The following is a 14,141-nucleotide window of genomic DNA, read 5'->3' as shown; positions in this document are numbered from 1 at the left end:
TATATATAAATTATCCCACTAGTGCCTCATTGTTCCTGATTCAAGCAAATCAATTTGTAAAATGGTATTCTTCTAGGACTGTCCTTTCCTTCGGATCCCACAATATCATGGCTATCTAATCCTTGCTCAACCTTGGGTTCAGTTCTGTTTTTAGATCTCATGGCGAGCGGAGCGTGGAACACATTCATTCCTACTGCCGTCCAACTCAGACTGATTTAAAGTCATTATTGTTTTAGTAGAATACTGTGGTTAGCTGATATCTGTAAGCCCTGTTGCCTTTAATATACAAAAGAAGCTTTTTTGTTCATATCACAAGGTAACAACTGGAAAATGCTTGAAATAACAAAATAACATTTTTTTCAACATTACATGAAATGTTAACATTTAAGAGCAAACAGTTTTTGACTTGAGGAGTTTATTTTTAATTTTATACTGTTTTCCAAATTTAAAGTGACTGCATGTTATCAATGTTAAACTTGATAAAACCAGTGCTATTATTTTTTTTTTTATTGATTTCTTATATGTTTGAAAACTAATTTTTTTTTGTCTTCAAATAATGCTGCTACCAGCTGGACTTAACAAAGGGGCTAACTTGTTTCTCCATTTCATCTCCTCCCTGTTTTTAACATACAAATAAATTTTACTAATCTTTGAAAAGTTAATATTTTCTAAACAACACTGACAATTCCAAAAGTAAATCATAATTCAACATAATTTAAAACAAAAGACATAGAAAATGTATTTGTTAAAAAAATCAATAATTTTCACAAGAATGAGCATAGTGTATATAAATCAAGGACTGTACAGAAAAAAATGTCTCCAACAAATGTAGAGCCATCCGTTTTAGTCTGACTGTAAGAGAAGACAATAAATACATGTCAGTGTAAACGTTCAAAACATATATATAAAGAATTTGTCATTCAAACTATTCATTTGTTATATAACAATGTGAAAAACTACCAGATTACAGAACTTACATCACTGAGGTCTCCCATATCTGGTGCTGCTCCTTTGTTTCCGCTGGCCATTTCTTGAATCATCTGGAAAAAAACCCCCAGATATTTAAAAGTTTAAACATGAATAGGTAGCATAAATATTATATACAATTCAATTTTTAAAGATTTGTTTCTATTACATTTACACACAAAAAAGAAAATACAAACTTGAATTTCCTTGACTGCATGGGACTGAGTGAAATACACAAAAAAATATATAATCTTACATTGTTTTTTAAAGTTGTTTCAATGTTTTTAATTTATAAAAATTTGTATGTACACCACATTTTTCCATTTTTTTCTTCCAGCTTTTTTTATATTACACTATCACAAGTAGAGAGCAACGAAATGAACTCTGCATTTAACCCATCCCTTTGGGGAGCAGTGGGCACCCAGGGAGCAATCGGGGGTGAAGGGTTTTAGTGGCAGTCGGTAGGAGCCTCAGAACCTCAGGATTCCAATTTCTATGACCTAACGACTACGCCGCCACTCCCTGAAATATATTAAGCGACAATTACCATGTTCAGTAAAAGATATTCTGTCAAAATGTGCTGCAGCCAGCAGCCTTTTGAAGTCACCCTGTTAGGAAATAGATTTTACCTGAGTGTATCTTAATCTGTCTTTTTCTCTAAAGACAGGTTTTACAGAACTAATGGAACCATCCACATCATGATCAAGGAACACAGCTTACAGGTCAGATTGAAAATCATGACCAAGTTCAAATCAGAGTTAGATCATAAAATGAACAAACTTTGAACATTGGTACTTTCAAAGAAAAAGGACAAAATAAGCTGAGTAGTGATAACAGAAGCAGCAAAGAAACCCATGGTGTTTCTGGATAAGCTGTAGAGATCGCCTTAGAGAGGGGAATCTATGGACATTATTAGTTAATTATGTATTCCCATCCTGGAAGCTTTTTCAATTAAAAACTTCAGAACTAGTGTTGAGTTTTCAGCTTTATATAGTAGCCCAAAAACGTGTTTTTGGATAGAGGACATGCAAATTGAACCAGAAGAACGGTTTGCCCCTTAGAAATGGGGAGTCGTTTTGGTTTATTTGTTAGCCTTTCAAAGAAACCCATAAAAGCCATCCTGTTCATTGTTGATCACAAGCATGTGGAAGAACTTAACATTTTGGCCTACATACAGAACACTATTTGGAGGAAAATTTGGCCAGAAACACAAACAAATGATAATTTTTAAGTGGAACATGGTGTTAGTAGCATCCTGCAGGTATAGGGACATCGGTAAATCAACACAAAGCATTGGATTGCGGCCCGATAGTTCCGGGTAGACTCAATGTTGGATGATTCTTTTATCATTCTAACTGAGCTTCAGCTGCAACAAATTCACACAGTTTAAAATCTACAAATGTTAAAACCTGATACAGGTTTACGCTAAAGAGTTTGCAGATCTAAGATCAGATCTAAGATTTTTATTTGTAAAAGAAGGAGAACATTTTGTTTAATTTTCATTCTATGAATTAAATCTGTACATCTTTGTGTTAGTTGCATAAGCCCAATAAATTAGGTTGATGTTTATGGTAAAATGACAATGTGAACAGTTGAGGGGTATGTATTGTTTTCCAAGGCATCATGTTATGGCTGTATAACCAGAGCTGATTGTAGGGGCCACTCACATCTATATACTGGTCATACTCTGCCTTTCCCTCATCTTCCTCATGCTCCCAGTCTCTCCAATTGTCAAAGTCTACATTAATCCAGCTGGCCTGCAGGAAAAGCAGCAACACATTATCAAAAATACAAGTTACTCAATGCTAACATGTCACCAGGGTTGTGTGTAACTGTGGAGTTTATCACTTTTCATACCTTTGCTGGGTCCTTCTGGAGACGAGGCCATGCAACATCAGGTTTCATCTTTCTTAGCAAGACATTTATGGTCCGTTCACGCACTGTCTCTCTGGAGTCCTTGAAATTGGTTAAAAATATTTAGATTTACGTTTTACATCACTCAATACATTCGTGCGTTACTTTATAAATTGAGTAACTAAACAATCCAAGGTTAAGAGAAGTGAATTCTTACATTGATTTGGACTTTGTCGTAAAAGTGCAGCTCATTGTAGATTACATCATCTGTGTCATTTTTGCAGCTGTATCACAGAAAGAAGATTTGTTTGAGCAAGTCTATAAGGATAGTAGCATATATCTAAAATATTCTATACCCACCATAAAATCATTTTCTCTGGCTGGATGTCTACTTGGACATCTTTAGGTTTTTGAACAACAAAGTTGATTGTAACATATTTCTTTCTGTCGAACCACAGTGCATGGGCTGGCTGGCTGTTAAGATATAGAGCCAAAAGTGATATATGTTATATTGTACAAGCAATTTAAAAAACTATAAGTGTGAGTAGCTTCTTTCTGGTGTTTACTTGAAGAAAGCCATCCCTTACCTTTCTTCTGGTCTTACAATCTTTTGTTTGTTCATTTTGAAAATAGTAGGAAAATCTTAAAAAGCAGCTTCAACCTCTTCAGTTCCTTTAAATCACAAAGTGAAAAGCGTGTGTCTCCTCTGAACCAATACAATGGCCAGGCCCAAGAAGTTATATATAGAGCACATCAGCTGCTGGGAGGGACCTCCCTCAGCCCCCTCTGTGCCTTTTATAGGCTGTCAGTGGAACAGTCGGGAAGGCAGACGCAGTTTCTGGTTCAACATTTGAGCTCCCTGCTGGCTAAAAATGTGGGGGAAGGGAGATTTAGAGAATAAACAAAAATGATCTGCCCAAAGTCATAAGAACAGTTATACTGTAACATTTTTCTTCCTTTAAATGAACTTTAGAATAAAAAAAGAACTTTAGATAGTAAAGTATTTTTATTGTATATAATTATATATAATTATTACAGTTAAAAGCGGGAAAATAGTGCCAGTTCATTCAGTGTGAATCCAGAATACTTGGTTTCAAAATAATTCAATGATAGTTTTACAGAGAACAGACTAGATCAAGTCTTCAGCTAACTTCCACATTGAATGCATTATAACAATGTCCAAGATTTGAAAGCTGTTTCACAAACCTTTATGCCAATGTAGCCCAAACCTTTTGCTCCGTCCACCTAAATTAACAAATTAGTTAGTCAGAGGCTGCAATTTTTTTTATCACAATTAAAATGCAAAACAATTTTATTCTTGTTTTCCTTTTTACCTGCTTATTCTAAAGTTCAACTTCCATTTTTTTCATAAAAATGAAAGTACAGTTCCAAAGAAAGAGTCATAGATGTTTCCCCTAAGAAATAAAGTTGTATAATTTCCTAAGGTTTTGGGTTTAATTTCTTGATCTAGAAAGTGTTTTATTCTATTCCCAGCAAAACTGAGCATTCATCAAATATGTATGCTGTGTTTAAGCAAATTCAATAACAGGTGGTTCCTACTGTAAGTCCTGTTCCACAGGAAAGAGTCTGAAAATCAAGAAGCTCTGCATCACATTCTACTTTAGAATTTCTAGGAACCACTGATAAACCTGAGGATTGAGAGCAAACCGCTCTGTTAGGATCATACGTCACAATCAGATCTCTGAATATGGAGCTTGGTTATTTAGGGCTTTATATTTATCAACAAAAGATTTAATGTTTGACAGAAACCAATTTTTAATCAATGTGTCATTGTTTTAAAATATACTTTTGAAAAGTCTTCTATTGTGGTGGAACCAAATTTTTTTTTTTTTTTTTGCACTCCAACGTTTCCAATTATGCACAACCCACTTTAGGGGATGGAGTGGTTTATTAGGGTCTTTACTGAAGAAGGAAAATCCAGTCGGTAAGTTTATGTTATAAATGTGCCATTGTAAGAAATTTTCAATGTTTGTTAAAGCCAAACTATTGATTAGTGTAAGTCTACTGTTTATTCTCATTAATATTCTCATTGATAACTGAGTTAAAATCATATTTATGAGTTAAGAGTTTGCCTAGTAGTCCAAAACGTTAACATATCTGTTCACATATGCCTTACTTCCAAAAACCTTTAATATTCAACAAAAATAAGAAATAAATCCCTCCCTACAGTAGATGTGAATATTGCTATTTACAAATAAACCCCACATCAAACAGCAGGTTGCCGCATAAAGTGTTGACTAAGAGAAGTCTAAATGTTTACAATGATTTTCTTTTTTTTTTTTTTACTGCTATGTTCTTTCACTTGAGAATTATTTTTTCTTTTTCAAGCTCTTTGGTTGGAAAGAGACAAATGAGAGAAAGTTCAAGGGGAATGAACCCATTCAATATAAATCTGTTAGGAAATCAAAAGCTTTGAACAAACTTTGACATAAAAGCTGTAACTAAGGCAAAAAACAATGAATTTGTTATTTCATAATCCTGCAAAAATATTTTACTCTTCTAGGTACATGCAAATTCAATTAAAAACCATTAATAAAGCAATAAAACTTATCATTACATTGGATTATTGAGGCCCAGGTCTGAATTTGCCACAGACATTTTTTAGCTAAGAAACTAAGAAGTCAAATCATTAGAAGCTTTAATGTTGGTACATTTCAAATCCAGAAACGTTGATCTCCCTTCTGTCATTTGTTAGATTTAGAATGTGTCTCAAAATAAAAAAGATTTTACAGATTATTTTAACATATGACACCCCCCCCCCCCCCGTGTACTTTTTTTTTTTTATCCAAAACTTTATTGAAAAGTTACAAATTACAAAACATTGACAAAAAATATCACAAGATATAGAACAGTATCTCCAAAATAAGTGTTAAATGATGGAGTACAATTACAATTAAGATATAATATACTTTAACTTAAATACATAACAGAAGAGATATAAACACAACAACAACAAACAAAATAAAACAAACAAAAAAGGCGAGATATATTAAATTCCTTCAAATATTTAGTGAAATACGTTAACAGTGTGTTTACATTTTTTATTGTTGATTCTTTGGATACAATTGAAGTAATTTTTTTTAATCATTTTTAAACATTTGGTAAATTTGGTTTTGTGTATGTTGTGTACTTGTAGAAAAGCAGGAAACGTGCTTACGTCACCGGAAATGCAATTCCCCCTTCTGTCTGAGTAGGAATGTGGCGCCAGACTACCCGGGCAAACACAAATTCATTACAATTATCATAGAATAGAGTCTCCTGTCCCGTGTTCTGTCGTTAAAAAATAAGGGAACTGTGCTTGTTACAACAACCCCCGTCAAAACAGCGCTAATCAAAGAAGACATGCCGCGCACACGACAGGTAAGAAAACGAGTAAAGCCGTATGCTAAGCACGGTTAGCTTTAGCTGGGTTAGCATCGCAGTGCTCTATTCTCTAAGCGAGGAGCTAGAAGCTTCCACGATATTTTCTCTAGTGAGATTGGGTTTTACTGTGCACAGGCAAGAACTTGCTACTTATTTTACCACACAGCGTTTAAGTATTCATTTAATTCGCATTACCATGGTCATGTTCGGCTTTCTACAAGGTTTTCAACCAAAGCCGACAGGTTACCCTCTGGACGTAAAAAGCAGATAAACATGTAACATGTAGAGCTTGCTATTTTCCTACCACAGCCAAATATCTGGATCAGATGTATCCCGATTATCTTTCGGGACTATAAACCGCATGATAATTACCATCCTGTTTAATTGATCACTAGTAATTTTGTGTTTGCGAAGGGTAAAATTAAAAGTACAGGATTTGTTAGTGCAATCCGTCACAACATAGCTAACTGCTAATTGAAAATAATGAAAGATTGTGCCGCAAAACTTTAAAACTGCTTCCACTGTTAAATTAGTAGGACTTACTGCATTAAAATTTAAGTGATTTTAACATTTGTTTAGTTATGGGTAAAATAGTTTGTTTAAAAAGCATTATTTTATCCCATTGCTACTAAACGGGGTATAGTGGTTCATCTCTGAGACATAACATAGTGACTAAGTGTCCGTTTCACAAAGCATGCTTAGTTTTCTAAAGCTGAAATCAGTTCATCTCTGACTCTCTGTTTCATAAAGATATTTTACTCAACCTCTGTTTCTGTTACCATAGTAACAGTCTCCCCAGAGCCAGCCTAGAGGTTGGAAGCAGGTTTTACTCACTGAACTCTGTCTCCACTCTCCTTAACACTAATACTGTTGTTTTATTTCCTGATTTAGTCCAGATTTTTGTCTCAGTTTTGTGCAAAAAACAAATAAATGATTCACTATGTACATTCTGCAGTACATAGAATATCTTTTTGATGAAGATATTAAAGAATGATTGGCATTTATTCACTTAATTCACAATCTGCTTATTTGCTGATATTGTTAAATTACCTGCTTCATGATCTTACTGCATGTAGACTTTAAACCTTTTTTTTTTTAGCCAAGTTATTTAGATTTAAAAAAAAGAAAACTTAAGATGCTTTCTGAAGCAGCACTTCTTCATAAAGTTTACTTCTTCATCTGTACTCCTGCTCTTTCTTCACCATCAGCCGCTTCATCTCTGACACACCTGAGTTGTTGATTTCCTTCTTAGTAGAATACTTGCTGTATTGGTTTGCCCTTATTTGAAAGTCAATTTCGACAAAAGCTTCTGCCAAATACATACAAATATGCTATTTTGTACCCAAAATCGCTCTACAATTGCAATCCCATTTTCAAGAGAATTTCTTTAAAATATGAACCGGGAATACGACAAATGATATAATAAAACAAATAATAATTCAATCTTTTTCTAAGGGGAGGGAAAGCCAGTAACACATTCATTAAATCAGCTGACAGTCTAGTGACAGCTTCAGATATACTGAGTGTTTTCATAAATAATATATCATAGCTGAAGGAGCAGAGACATGGCATTGATTTTTTATTTTTTAGACCAAACATTATATTGAGTCCTGTGGTTTCCATTGGGCCTGATTTAAGTTTTTTTCTCTTCACAGAGGCCTTTAACTGGGAGTGTCTCTGATGGAACTGAAGACTCTGATTCTTCAGCTGAAAGAGAACAGACCAACAGTTCGGAGAGCGATGGAAACATGCCTAAGAGACAACGCCTCACCAGAGCTTCTACTCGCCTCAGCCAGAGCTCTCAGGGTTGGTTATTATTTATCAAGAAGAAATATGTCGTCTTTCTAAGTCTTTGCTGCATCACTGAAGCAAGGATTGGTCTTTTTTGCCCCTCTTTCTTCAGATACTCCGGATTTGAAGCGTGCTGCGGACCAGGATGAATCTCCACCACTCACACCCACTGGGAATGCTCCCTCCTCTGAGTCAGAGCTGGATATTTCCAGCCCCAATGCCTCCCATGATGAGAGCCAGTCCAAAGATCAGCCTAGCAGAGACTCGGATAAGGATCTGTCCCATCGTCCCAAGCGCCGGCGCTGTCATGAAACATACAACTTCAACATGAAATGCCCAACCCCCGGGTGTAATTCCCTTGGTACGATTTCAGCCCTGATGCATCTTTTTCTATTAAGCTTGTCAAGCCAAACTATATAACACTCTGCATGTTTATTGCCATCCCTAGTAAGCATATGAAAGAATGCCAGAGATCTGCAATGTTCTCTTCAACTTTCCTCCAACTGCTTTCTGTAGGATTTGGGGTCTAAGGCTGGGCGTACAGTGTTAGCCCAGCCTTAGATGATCATGGAAGAGGGCTGATTTTCTGGTGATTTGGTCATACGGTTATTGACTCATGAGGTGAATCAGAGCTTAGGGTCGGCAAATGCTCTGTTTGATTAAAGTTCTGTTGATTGCAAGGCAGAGAGAACATGAGTAGATGCCAGACTAAAAAAAAAGGTCACATCACCTCTTTACATTTTTGTTAAGGTGAAATATTTGGATGGACTGAAAGGGGCAAATAAAAAGGGTCTCAGGGTCACTTCTGCGTCAGCTGGATTTTCTTGGATAACAGTTTTTTTTTTTTTTATCCAGGATGAACAATAATTTGAACCAGACTGAATAATTTGATGACTAGATTATTTGGGATGTACGGATTTGAACTGAATCTCTTCATGATTGAATAACATTGAATTTTTTTATTTATTTTAAAACTATGTTTGTGCTCCATCATACAAATAAATTAAAAGTGAGTTTTCTAAAATTTTCCATATTTGTAACGGCATAAAAAAACAGGATGTTTTTCTGGTGGTTTATTAATTAAATGTTTAGATACATTAACTAACTTATAAAGCAGGAATATTAACTGTTATGCTTTTGGGTGGGGTTGTCGGAGATCTTTTGTACATTTATTTCTGAATAGTTGATTTTGATTAAGACTAGATCAACTTATCAAAATGAAAAGTTATGTCAGATTTTTGCTGTCTTATTGCTATTGCAGTAACATTATCTCCAGCTTTTTAATGCATCTTTCAGAGTGATCACAAAAATTGGACAGTTGTGCATTTTTTGTAAAACACTTATTAAAATAATTTCTGTATCAGTAATTCTAAGTTTGACTCTAATAATGACCTTTTATCTTAAACTGTGCAGGCCACCTCACTGGGAAACATGAGCGCCATTTCGCTATATCAGGGTGTCCTCTTTACCACAATCTCTCTGCTGATGAGTGCAAGGTAAGGTTAACCTCCAACCTGCTGATTTAAGAGCAGTTTAAATAGGATTGCTGGTTTAACTGAACACAGTAGAGCGTTATTCGGCCTTGAAAAGGTCTTAATTCAGAAACAATATGTGAGTAAATTCTTTATTTCTTCCTCTGTCAGGTGAAAGCTGTTAGCCGTGAGAAACAAGATGAGGAATTGAAGACGCAGGATGAAGGCAATTCACGCCATGCAACTCGCCACCAGGTAGTTTAAATGATTTAACCTCAGCACTTGTGTCATATTTTAAGTTTTTTTTTTTATTCATTGCAGTTCTTGTCACAAGACGGTTCTCATTCCTGCAGGAAAGTAATTTGTTTGTGTTTGTCTTTGTCTCTAGACGCCAACTCCAAAACAGAGTAGATACAAGGAGCAGGTTGCTGAGATGAGGAAGGGAAGGAACTCTGGCCTACAGAAGGAGCAGAAGGAAAAGCACATGGTAGATAATCAACAGCACAACACATCGTTGGCGCGGCATCTAGCTGTCTGTTTAACTTCCTGTTGCGTCCACAGGAGCATCGGCAGACCTACGCCAACACCAGAGAGCCTCTGCTTGAGAACATCACCAGCGATTACGACCTGGAGCTCTTCAGAAAAGCTCAGGCTCGCGCATCTGAGGACCTGGTGAAGTCACTACTTTAATTCAGTCCTGATCCTACATTCCAAGAACAAACTTTTCAGTCCAAGACTAGATTGTTGTGCCTTTAACAGATCTGTCTTCTCTGGTGTTTGCCATTTCAGGAAAAGCTGCGTATCCAGGGTCAGATCACCGAGGGCAGCAACATGATCAAGACTATAGTTTTTGGCCGTTTTGAGCTGGACACCTGGTACCATTCGCCCTATCCTGAGGAGTACGCTCGTCTTGGTCGCTTGTACGTCTGTGAATTCTGCCTGAAGTACATGAAGAGTCAGACCATCCTCAGACGACACATGGTGAGACTTAAGACCACAGATACTCCAATGTCAGGCTGCTCAGTTCCAAGACATTTGCTGCTAAAGCTCAACTACATTTTTTGAATGCATTTTATATACTGACTCTTGTTGAGAAGTTTTTTTTCTAAATAATGGTTCTGATGGTTTTCATCTTCCATATATCTTCAGGCCAAATGTGTGTGGAAACATCCACCAGGAGATGAAGTCTACAGGAAGGGATCTATATCCGTGTTTGAAGTAGACGGCAAAAAAAATAAGGTAGAGAAACTCAAACTGCAATTTATTTCTGTCTGTCCTTCCATTTATCCTTCTGTCATTTCCTATATTATAATTGACACCCATAACACTCAGATTAAAGTAGTACTGTCAGAATTTATTACATATTTAAAAAGTTTCCCAAGAAATCTCCTAGAGGTTAGAATAGTCAGCTGGGACTGTGAGGAGAGCCTCCTTCATTAACCCTCAGCCCAGTTTGCATATTGTTCACTGCACAGAACAAATAGGCAGGAATTCTACTTATTAATAGCATTTATGGTGTCTCAGAACACTGGCACTGGGTGGCGGTAAACAAACGTCATTCTGCACAACCTCTGCTCACTGGTTGTAGAATATAACTATTGAAAATATTGAAAATATCTGCATGCCCAAAGATGAATAAGAGGAAGTTTTTAAAATCTGAGGGAGAAGATCCACTAACGAGCTTCGCCATCACTATTAGTAAGATCACCCCCCCTTTGCTCTACAAAGATCAGATTTTTATGAATAAAAATTGTCATTAATTTTTTCTGAATATATGAACCAAAACAAAGGAAAAGCTTTGAGCAGTAGCAGGTTCTGTAACATCATTTCCCCCACTGCCATCAGACTGTTGAACTGTTGAAAAACTCTAAATCGAGTCACAAATCCAGACTCTGCATCACACTGATAACATCATACTTGCACCAAATGGGAAGTCTTCAAAATGGAACTCAACTCCGATCTTTTTTTACAACATTTTGCACCATATCTATTTATGCATTTTGCACTTCTCTGAACCTTCCACGTCAATGCCTTTTTGCACCATGTCTCTCCCACACTATTTACATTTTGATCACTGCTGCACTTTATTTTTCTTTTTCACTGCTAAGCTGCAGCCTCTGTCATTCTGTCAAAAAAAATTTGCCCGTAGACAGACAGTTGTAGAAAGTAGGGTTGTCACGATACTAAACTTTTCAACTTGATACCGATACTAAGGAAAATATTCGATACTCGATACCATTTTCAATACCAGGATAAAAACAAAAACTCCAAAATTCTACAGAAATATTTTCATTAATAAATAAAATACAATAAAGGTTGTATGCTGTGCACAATATTAAGCAAGTTTGATAAAAAAACTTATTAAATTAAAATAAAGTGTTCCTTCCTTGGCTATGCTTCGCACACATAACAATGACACTAGCCAAACCAGTTAAGAAACAAAAATAATTCTCAGCAGCTGCACCTCTTACAAAAAAAAAGTCTGAAACTGAAAAGAGCGTAGAATTATTCATTCACACAGTGTTCTGAAAGTGCATTTTCCTCTATTCTGCACTTTAGATGAATGACTGCTTAGGTGCCACTGGTGATAGCACTGTATCGATACTTTTAAAAACGAGTATTGTATCCGGATACAACATTTCAGTATCGATACTTTTTTGAGTTTCGATACTTTTGACAACCCTAGTAGAAAGTCACCAGCATCCCTCGCGACGCCGCTTGTGAGAAGCGTGATGGAAAAAAGGATGGATGGAAGTTAAATAAATAGAAATACTTTGATACCTCTGGGAGTAGCAGCCTAGTGGTTAGGGGATAGAGCTTGGAATCCTGAGGTTATGAGTTTGAAACCCACTCCCACAGACTGCCACTCTGAGTCTGTGAGCAAGAACCTTAACCCTCGATTGCTCCCCGGGCGCCCCACGGTGGCAGCCCACTGCTCCCCAAAGGGGATGGATTAAATGCAGAGAGTTAATTTCTCCATTGTGAGATCAATATAGTTTTATTTATTTCATTATATACAGTTAAACTGCTAAGATCTAAAGTTATAGCACTCAGCACTAGTAAGAACCCTGTAGGAAGATTATAAATTAAACTGTTCTTGTCTTTTCAGATTTACTGCCAGAACTTGTGTTTACTTGCCAAGCTGTTTTTGGACCATAAGACCCTTTATTACGACGTGGAGCCATTTCTCTTCTACGTGATGACCGAGGCCGACAACACGGGCTGCCATCTAGTTGGTTATTTTTCTAAGGCAAGACACAATTACTATTCTTAAATAAAAGATTTTATGGTAAACTAATGTTAACCTTGATCTGTAACTTTTTCAGCTTAGTCTAGACATGTTTTCAAAAGTATTTTCTTTTTTTTTTCCATAGGAAAAGAATTCCTTCCTGAACTACAATGTGTCTTGTATCCTGACAATGCCGCAGTACATGAGGCAGGGGTTTGGCAAGATGCTCATTGATTTTAGTACGTACATCAACCTTTAAAGTTTATATTTGATAGAGTGATGGAGTTCTATCTATCAGTTAGGTGATTGTCTTTATTGATGAAATAGATCATCTGAACCATGTTAAAGTTTTATACATTTATTTTGTTTTGGTTCTGACTGTTTTTGCTGTTAAGGTTACCTGCTGTCCAAAGTTGAGGAGAAGGTGGGCTCACCAGAGAGGCCTTTGTCTGACCTGGGGCTCATCAGTTATCGCAGCTACTGGAAGGAGGTTTTACTGAGATACATGCACAACTTTCAGGGCAAGGAGATCTCCATTAAAGGTAAGGGGGTGAATGAAGTTCTTCTTACAAAAAGGAAAAACATTTTTTTGTTGTTTTTGTTTTAAGGATGGAGATATTTGAGCATTTTAGATTTGTCCATAAAGTTCTGGCCGTTTTTACACGTACATGGCAATAAAATAGAACATTATGAAAAACTAATTTCCTTCAGTTTTTCAGTTTAACATGTGTAGGGCTCAAACAATTAATCATATTAATTATTGAAATAATCGTCAACTAATTTAGTAATCAATTGTTAACTTAAGTATGGAGACGGAAAAACATGCCTTTAGCTGACAGAGCGACCCACTCACAGTAGTAATTATATCAAAATTGTAAAAACATTTTGCATTTAAGATAGAAAAAATTTTTGTTATTTATCCAGAACTCCTCAATGGAAAAGTTTGAGATTTACCTGGTTTTAATTTCATAAAGTCTTCTTTAAAGAATCTTTGGCTATCCAATTATTAATCGATTTAATCCAAAAAAACTTATCAACAGATTAATTCATTTGCAAAGTAATTTTTAGTTCCAGCTCTAGAAATGTCAAACTCATAGAGATGCATTTAGCATTTTGACTGATTCTTTAGCTCATAAAAACAAAAAAATTGGTAACTCAAAACAGTAAACTACTGAATTAAGATGTTTAATTATACAGAAGTGCCTGCCGATCATTTTCTTTATGCACTGTAAGGCTTTGTACACTAAGGGCCGGATTTATCAAGATCCAATTTTCCGTGCAGTAATTTGCGCTCGCAAACTGGAATTCTGCGCGAGGGGCTGAACCATGGTTTGCGGGTGATTTAACAAGAGCGATTGCGTAACTGGTGGCAGGTGCAAAACTGTTGGAGACGCCCTATTTAAATGATGGTTTTGCGCGTTTTGTGGTTTGCGGCAAAGTAGTTC

At 36.1% G+C, this 14,141-nt stretch overlaps 2 protein-coding genes across 2 annotated transcripts in view; one reads left to right on the top strand and one right to left on the bottom strand.

Moving 5' to 3' along the window:
- Positions 1–525: 525 nt before the first annotated feature.
- LOC107096437 (putative protein PTGES3L) lies at positions 526–3,577 on the bottom strand. The gene is made up of 7 exons (XM_015393088.1): positions 3,408–3,577; positions 3,181–3,294; positions 3,038–3,104; positions 2,824–2,922; positions 2,634–2,723; positions 978–1,040; positions 526–852 (listed from the first exon to the last, which is right to left on the bottom strand). Exons 1-7 carry the CDS (start codon positions 3,440–3,442, stop codon positions 844–846), a joined length of 477 nt encoding a protein of 158 aa, XP_015248574.1. The 5' UTR covers positions 3,443–3,577; the 3' UTR covers positions 526–843.
- Positions 3,578–6,026: 2,449 nt separating this feature from the next.
- kat7 (K(lysine) acetyltransferase 7) overlaps positions 6,027–14,141 on the top strand; it is a 10,225-nt gene continuing 2,110 nt past the window's right edge. The window contains exons 1-12 of the mRNA XM_015393082.1: positions 6,027–6,201; positions 7,860–8,010; positions 8,108–8,356; positions 9,409–9,491; positions 9,639–9,722; positions 9,856–9,954; positions 10,029–10,139; positions 10,257–10,448; positions 10,617–10,706; positions 12,577–12,717; positions 12,842–12,935; positions 13,092–13,238. Of these exons, the coding sequence (XP_015248568.1) occupies positions 6,184–6,201; positions 7,860–8,010; positions 8,108–8,356; positions 9,409–9,491; positions 9,639–9,722; positions 9,856–9,954; positions 10,029–10,139; positions 10,257–10,448; positions 10,617–10,706; positions 12,577–12,717; positions 12,842–12,935; positions 13,092–13,238 (1,459 nt within the window). The 5' untranslated portion in view covers positions 6,027–6,183. The remainder of the gene's footprint in view (positions 6,202–7,859; positions 8,011–8,107; positions 8,357–9,408; positions 9,492–9,638; positions 9,723–9,855; positions 9,955–10,028; positions 10,140–10,256; positions 10,449–10,616; positions 10,707–12,576; positions 12,718–12,841; positions 12,936–13,091; positions 13,239–14,141) is intronic.

Source organism: Cyprinodon variegatus, unplaced genomic scaffold (assembly GCF_000732505.1).
Source record: "Cyprinodon variegatus isolate N-32 unplaced genomic scaffold, C_variegatus-1.0 Scaffold624, whole genome shotgun sequence".
Classification (NCBI taxonomy): domain Eukaryota; kingdom Metazoa; phylum Chordata; class Actinopteri; order Cyprinodontiformes; family Cyprinodontidae; genus Cyprinodon; species Cyprinodon variegatus.
Note: the sequence above shows the minus strand (reverse complement) of the source record. Positions and strands in the feature narration are given on the sequence as shown.